This window comes from Littorina saxatilis, linkage group LG8 (genome assembly GCF_037325665.1).
Source record: "Littorina saxatilis isolate snail1 linkage group LG8, US_GU_Lsax_2.0, whole genome shotgun sequence".
In the NCBI taxonomy this organism is placed as follows: domain Eukaryota; kingdom Metazoa; phylum Mollusca; class Gastropoda; order Littorinimorpha; family Littorinidae; genus Littorina; species Littorina saxatilis.
Genome location: NC_090252.1, coordinates 38,520,725 through 38,528,823, shown reverse-complemented (window position 1 = coordinate 38,528,823; position 8,099 = coordinate 38,520,725). Strand labels below are relative to the sequence as shown.

The 8,099-nt window shown below is 36.9% G+C and overlaps 1 protein-coding gene across 1 annotated transcript; it reads right to left on the bottom strand.

Moving 5' to 3' along the window:
• Positions 1-1,611: 1,611 nt before the first annotated feature.
• On the bottom strand, positions 1,612-5,054 carry LOC138974632 (uncharacterized). Its single transcript, XM_070347357.1, has 5 exons — positions 4,961-5,054; positions 4,273-4,602; positions 2,984-3,277; positions 2,462-2,624; positions 1,612-1,801 (listed from the first exon to the last, which is right to left on the bottom strand). The coding sequence occupies exons 1-5, from the start codon at positions 5,037-5,039 to the stop codon at positions 1,612-1,614; spliced, it is 1,056 nt and encodes a 351-aa protein (XP_070203458.1). The 5' UTR covers positions 5,040-5,054.
• Between the last annotated feature and the right edge of the window lie 3,045 nt (positions 5,055-8,099).

Here is an 8,099-nt window from a genome sequence, read left to right as displayed (position 1 = left end):
ACACACACACACACACATGCACGCACATACACCACGACCCTCGTTTCGATTCCCCCTCGATGTTAAAATATTTAGTCAAAACTTGACTAAATATAAAAACAAGTCGCGTAAGGCGAAAATACAATATTTAGTCAAGTAGCTGTCGAACTCACAGAATGAAACGCAATGCCATTTTACTCGTAGCATCGTCAGGCCACCGCTCATGGCAAAGGCAGTGAAATTGACAAGAAGAGCGGGGTAGTAGTTGCGCTAAGAAGGATAGCACGCTTTTCTGTACCTCTCTTTGTTTTAACTTTCTGAGCGTGTTTTAATCCAAACATATCATATCTATATGTTTTTGGAATCAGGAACCGACAAGGAATAAGATGAAAGTGTTTTTAAATTGATTTGGACAATTTAATTTTGATAATAATTTTTATATATTTAATTTTCAGAGCTTGTTTTTAATCCGAATATAACATATTTATATGTTTTTGGAATCAGCAAATGATGGAGAATAAAATAAACGTAAATGTGGATCGTTTTATAAATTTTTATTTTTTTTTACAATTTTCCGATTTTTAATGACCAAAGTCATTAATTAATTTTTAAGCCACCACGCTGAAATGCAATACCGAAGTCCGAGCTTCGTCGAAGATTACTTGACCAAAATTTGAACCAATTTGGTTGAAAAATGAGGGCGTGACAGTGCCGCCTCAACTTTCACGAAAAGCCGGATATGACGTCATCAAAGACATTTATCAAAAAAATGAAAAACAACGTTCGGGGATTTCATACCCAGGAACTCTCATGTCAAATTTCATAAAGATCGGTCCAGTAGTTTAGTCTGAATCGCTCTACACACACACACACACACACACACACGCACAGACAGACACACATACACCACGACCCTCGTTTCGATTCCCCCTCGATGTTAAAATATTTAGTCAAAACTTGACTAAATATAAAAAAGAGCAACACGCAATATTGCTTTTTCCTCTGGCACAGTAATGCAATTCACATACCCAAGTGGTGTGCATTGCCAGTGGCGCCAGTGTTCGTGTGGTCTGTGTTTAGGCCTGTAGTTGATTCTGCATTAAAATCTGTACAATCTGCAAATAAAAGTTATATTGTATAAAACTGTCTTTGATATTAACCCATATAAGCCCACTATCTTACTTTTGAGACGCTTATTGGAATCCACTGCTGGCATTAACATTGAGTTCAGATTTCTGTTCTTAATTGGACTAGGGAGGCCCTAACCAAATTGCACAACCAGTTAAATTCAGAGTTTCTTATCCTTAATTTTGAAGAGGCGGCAGTTTGCGAATTTTGGGGTGTTGGTATTTGCAATCAACTGTTACCTTCAAAGCTCAGCCAATAACTTTTTTGTTTGAAAACTGTTTATACATCATCACGAAGAAATACTGTTTTCTATTTTGTATTAGAAATGAATTACTTTTGATATGTTTGAGATGAAACAAGCGTACCGTTTTTGGGACAATTAATGAGATCAAGAGGTGTGGTTTTTTGCGCCTAATTACTCTCATCAAGGTCTATATTTTTGTGCAGACTTTAAATGTTTCATTAAAGGCACAGTAAGCCTCCCGTAAACCATCACAGATACTGTCAGGCTTTACACACACCCTCTCCAAATGTATTGATGACATTGACCATGAAAGTCAAAGAATTGCCGAATCCAGCATCATTAGCCAAGCGAAGTGCATAGTTTCCACCAAACTCTGTTGTCACGTTTATGATGTCGAAGTGTAACATCAAGTTTGGAGGGGTTCCTTTCAAGCTGAAGGATCTTTCAGAACTAAAACAAGAAGAAAAGAAAACTCGAATAAGACCTTAAATTCCATTGTCTGCAATTCTTATGTAAGTGTGCAACAGTTCCATGTATATGTTCCAGGCAATTAGAATAATCAGGAAATAAACACACGTTCAGGAAATATTTGTTTTGATTGCGACAGGGATACACTTAATATAACAACATTTCTGGAAATATGTGAATTTATCCCGGAAACGGGGAAAATTGCACATTTAACAAACTTTATTTGGCAGCTTTCAGCATGAATGCTATCGGTGGTATAATCTCCAAAATGTGTATTCTAGGCTGTATCGATTTTTTCAGTAAACTCAATACAACGTACAAGCTCAAAGGGCCCTTCATGAGTAAACAGTGTTGCTCACAGTTCATATCAATTTCTGGTTTTGGTCAGAAAGACAGTGAAACAAAAACATGGTGAATTCTGAAGGGGACATTCTGCCTTTAGAACTCATCCAATTTATGAATTGTTTTTAGTTTCACTCCTAGATAGTTATGTCCTAATACGTCCACGTAAGATGTAGAGGGGTCTACACAATTATGATTTCTCCTTTAATTTGTCAAGGGAAATTAGCACAATCAAATGTAGTTCTCTTTCTATTGGTGCTAATATGTAGGGCGCTGCAATGTGTGCACTTAAAGACAAACCTGGGACATGAATTGAAGATTAGTCTTCCAGAGGGCGTATTTTTCGACAGCTCGCATTCTTTTATGTATGTACTGTGACTGCGAACAGGAAAACGGAGATGAAGACTGTCACTGAGGGCAGCATCGAATAACGTCTTCTTGGCCACAGTGAATTCTGGTGCGCCTAAATGTGAGAAGAATAGAAAGTAAAACAGTCATCGTATATTGACAAACAACACCATACAACAACACCAACAAACATGTCATGCTCTCCCCTAGTCGTACACAAAGGCAAGATGTTTTTCAGACACAAGCAGCATAAAGCGTAGTACTAAACATCACCATTACTCTTTGTATATAGGGTGTTTTTCTCTTTTTTTTTCGTCAGCAGGTAAGACCGATAGACGATCATCTTCGTGATGAAAATGCCAAGTTAATAACCGTGTACAATACTTAAAACTATGTCATTAACAATAACGTTTCCAGAATAAATCGAGTCTTTTTATATTCAGAATGAAATATTATTTCATACGTTTGACGTACATTTCACAAGCAAGGTTTTATTCATGCTGCTTTTGCCATCCTCAGTTTCACACACGATCTCTCCTGCATCCCCACACTGGACACTGTCCATGTTGTGCTGGATTTCGTTGTTCTGTGGTGTATGATTGACCTCAAGCTCTTTTCCCTGTTGGTCCCTCAGACGCGGACGTGACGTCGAGGGTGGATAACCAATATTCCATGTGCAGACGATGGTAACTGAAGAGTTTTGAGGAACCGGCCCGTCTACATATTTCCCTTTTGTGTGAACTGAAATGCTCTCGATGCTTGGAGGATCTGCACACACACCATGAATGGATGGATTTGGTCTTCTTTCAAAAATTAGTGACAAAGTGACAAGTACATTCTTAGTCTGTCATCCAACATTATTTCTGTCTTTGCTGAAGTCGACATGTAAGCAAACTCTCATAGGCTTTTCACTGGAGCGGGATATTTTTCTGTCTATTTGCCTAATCACGATTTTTGTTTATCAAAACGTACACTTACGTTCATACACTTATGTTTAGAAATACTCAAACTCATGAGTCAAGTACTCTGACTGCCTTGCCTGGAATGTCAAATTGTAAACGAAATCATCTATTGCTTGCTTATGACACATATAGTAATTAGAAAGCCAAAGACGAAATGAAACACAATAAATCAACTTCGAGTGGGCCATTTCAGATGGGAATTAAGATGGAATTAAGAGAGTGTTTTGCAGAATGCTTGTTTGTTTTACCTAACAAGTGGAGGAAGCATTTAGACTTAATTGTGAAAGAAATTTTAGTGACTGAAATATATACAAATGCAATTGTGCGCTCTGCAATAAATAAAGATGTAGAATAATTAAGTTGGGTAGCATTGGGGAAAACGTGTTTTAAGAACAAAAAGACAGTAACAAATAAACAAAAGAAAACAAAAGAAAACAACAACACATAATGAAAGGAAAATAAAAAGGAAGACACAATAGAAAAATAGAAAGAATAATTAAACAAATATCAAAAAATAATGAAAGGAAGATAAAAAGGAAGACACAATACCAAAAACGGACCCTAAAAAAGCATCAAAGTAAGAACTACTGCTCCTATGGCTGCTACAGCATACTATGACTATAGTTAAATGCAAGCAACAGCAGTAGAAAGAAGGAGATCAAAACAAAACAAAAAGAGAAAGAAGTATAGAATGAATTAACACAACATCACTGTTGCATGATGAACGCATCAAGTGACTCACTCAGCAAATCTGTCAATCGCACACCCATTCCCACAGCAAATAATGTTGCAGTTACTCACATTGTTCACGTAGTATCCCAACCGACTTTGTGAAGACCCTCTCGTCTTGCAGTTCTGCAATAAGCTCTAAATCCAATGCAGAACTGCCAATACGGTTTGTGACAGAATATTCCCCGGTTTCTTTATTGCAGGTGCACCCCTTTGACGGAATGCAGGCATTATTTTCGTGCCAAAGCACACAGACAGTTGTGAGTGGTGAGTTTTCTGTTTTCTTCAACACCTTCACAATATTCAGGTCACTTCCGCACTTATTGGAAATGGTGAATGTAAAGTTGACTTCCAACCGTTTGTCAACAGTGACGGGGTCACTGCTCACCTTGGAATTCAAGCCTGGATAAAAAGAGAAATGTGTTGTTAAATCCCAGGATTCAGAACACATTTTGGAAACAAATTCTAGACTACAATAAATAAAAACATGTCTGTTATCAGGCATTAGTTGTGTTATGTCGTATTGTACTGGTAATCGCGTATGAAGTTCATGAATTACATATTTCTTCATCTCAGTTTAATATAATGTTTGTGGTGACTAAAGATGTTCACTTCTGTAACGGTAAAAACCGGATATATTACCATTCACGTTAATAAAGACGTATAACTGGATTAAAGTATAAAACACTGGAAAGTATCATACAAAATCAATTTATTTACATATTGCAAATACATGACGTTCATAAATGTATATACTTACATGATTCATTGCTCTTGATAAGACGCAATGCTGCAAACAATATTACTGAACAATTGCAAAACCACAGTCTTGAAGGCATAGCTGCTGCACTATATTCCCCTTACTCATGAAAGGCAAAACAGACACTGAATTCAATATTCTACAAGTCACAATTATATAATTTCCCTGTTATACAAGTAATAAGCTTCCCTTCAAATATTTCCCCATCTCATTGTTATACTATATGTCTGTGATAGCGCATCTGTGCTTTTGATTTACGCATGATGCGGCAAGCCCGGAAATGCGGAATTCCGGAAATTGTTCATAAGAAGAACCCTCGATATATTTTGTGTAAATGTTCATTCCATCCAACCATTATGTATTTACGTGCCCGGCCCATTTTGTTTATACCCAACTGAAAATGATGAGAAATGCTTTACCTGTAGATTCTTTGTACGTTACTCGCCACTTTTCCTTTTTTCCGCTATCTTGGCTGCCAAACAGTATTTAAGATGTGTTTTCCTCTGTGTATTTCTAAACAAGTCACACTCGATTTGTTTTTCGGGAAGTTATCGTTTGCTTTGTTACCATAATGTTAATTTCAATATGCATGGTAATGTGCGTGGTCATTACATGGCCAATTATGTAAGTATTTCATTATGCATAATTATTGAGGTGCTGCCGGCTGTGAAGTCTGCGTTTTCGTTTACAGATACGAGAACAAAGTAGACAGGTTCTAACGCACCCCAGAAAAGTGTGATTTTTCTAGGATACACCATTAGTGATTTGTTTTGTTTCGTTCATGTTTATGTTTTTTTAATAAGATTTTAATGGGTTTTTTAAAGGTTTTGTTGTGTTCAAAACAGTGCCTTGTATTTAGCAGTTATGTTACCATATGTAATTTTGTTTGCACAGTACGACATCCTCATTTCCCAAACAACATTAACAGAAACAATTTAGTTTTTTTTATTTATGGCTTTTCTTCTGCGCGTAAAAAGTATGTGTGGGCATGTGACTTTAACAGTATCTTTTGATACAGTACTGGTCTTTGCACGTGAGTATGTTGTGGTTTCTGAAAGGAGTGTCAAAACATTGTCCCCTTTCCTGTCTATTCTTCACAATGGTTACAACCCAAGGGTAGGTCCAGTATTGTCAAAGTGTATGTTTCCACATCATTTCCGCAGTGTTTCCTTCACAATGTAAAGTTTTTGATTGAGGCTTAAAAGTTACACGGAAATATTTTTCAAGACCTGTTCTCATTATTGTTGACTATTGTTCTCGGGACGAAGAAAGCTATATGTCACATCTAAGCTGAAATGGGATCAGGGTGAGACGCAGAAATCAAAACAGCGTAATTTATATCAATGTTATGTCCATGCTCTCTTGGACTTGTTTTGGAATTGAAAGTCTGGAGTTGATTTAACAGTTATGTTTTGTTAAACACAGCCTAGTCAAACTAAATAAACTCTGTCAAACAATCAGTGCACCCATTTACGTGTATACCCCAACTAAAGCATTCAATCCCGTGTTAATTCATTCAAACTTTCTATGCCTTTAAAGCCCCTCCACTTGGCTGTTTAGCACAATATCATTTTCACGCTGTAATGTTGGAAACGTCATTGCTATCATACTCTCCTTAATCACTAATAAGATATGTACCTGTTCTGTTTTGCATGAGGCATTCGTATTGGTCCAGTACATTTGCATTAAGCCGCGCATGTAGTGTGTGTCATGTCAGTGTGTGGTCAATATTATTATTGTTTGTATTGTATATTGACAATTTTACACACACACACACACACACACACACACACACACATAAACACACACACACACACACACACACATAAACACACACATACATACACACACACATACACACACACACACACATACACACATACACACCGCTCTCTCTCACGCATGCACTTTCACACAAACATGCACATACACACACGCAATAAAACAAGAAAGGAATACTACTGATTTTAATTAAATGATCGTAACCACCACCACCACAACAACAAAGACATATCAGAAACATATTAGGCTGCTGTTACAAATAACAATGCTTGTCAACTTGATAAGTACCATATGATTTATGTTGCATTTAAAAGCAATATCAGCATGCACATGGTTTTATAATTATAATGTACATCGATTATGTGCGATCACAGAATGCGGTGAATGAGCACTTTCTTTATTTGGTGTTTAAAGTCGTTTTCAACCACGAAGGTTATATCGCGACGGGGAAAGGGGGGGGGGATGGGATAGAGCCACTTGTTAATTGTTTCTTGTTCACAAAAGCACTAATTAAAAATTTGCTTCAGGGGCTTGCAACGTAGTACAATATATTACCTTACTGGGAGAATGCAAGTTTCCAGTACAAAGGACTTGACATTTCTTACATACTGCTTGACTAAAATCTTTACAAACATTAACTATATTCTATACAAGAAACACTTAACAAGGGTAAAAGGAGAAACAGAATCAGTTAGTCGCCTCTTACGACATGCTGGGGAGCATCGGGTAAATTCTTCCCCTTAACCCGCGGGGTGTGTGAATGAGCACGAAATTATGAAACAATGTTAAATATCAGTTAATAATGGTCTTCCTGGTCATTGTAAACTTAACACACACACGTCATTGCTATCATACTCTCCTTAATCACTAATAAGATATGTACACACATACACACATACACACACACACACACACACATACACCACCAGCACCAACAACAACAACAACAACAACAACAACATCCACAAGTGGGAAACACCAACATTCTGCTGGGGAAAACACTGTCAAAATGTAATGATATTTTACACATGCAAACATATACCATACTATTTAGTGAGGCTAAAGTCACAACACAAATGACCAAAACAGTCGTTCTGTATACTGTCTTTGTAATAAAACATACTGATGAAGATGATATTTACATTTTATCGGTGAAGCCAACATTATTCTATTCATATAAAATAATCGAACGATACACAAAACAAATCGATCATCAAAATCAGCGAAGATAATAAAAAACAAGTCGTGTAAGGCGAAAATACTACATTTAGTCAAGCTGTCGAACTCACAGAATGAACCAAATGCAATATTTCAGCAAGACCGTATACTCGTAGCATCGTCAGTCCACCGCTCGTGG

Excerpts from the sequence above, each read along its gene's own strand:
- LOC138974632 (XM_070347357.1), bottom strand. The coding sequence starts at position 5,039 with ATGCCTTCAAGACTGTGGTTTTGCAATTGTTCAGTAATATTGTTTGCA. Across the intron at positions 3,278-4,272 it reads TGGGATACTACGTGAACAAT|ATCCTCCAAGCATCGAGAGC; the intron begins GTGAGTAACTGC and ends GTGTGTGTGCAG. Across the intron at positions 1,802-2,461 it reads ATCTTCAATTCATGTCCCAG|TTCTGAAAGATCCTTCAGCT; the intron begins GTTTGTCTTTAA and ends TTCTTGTTTTAG.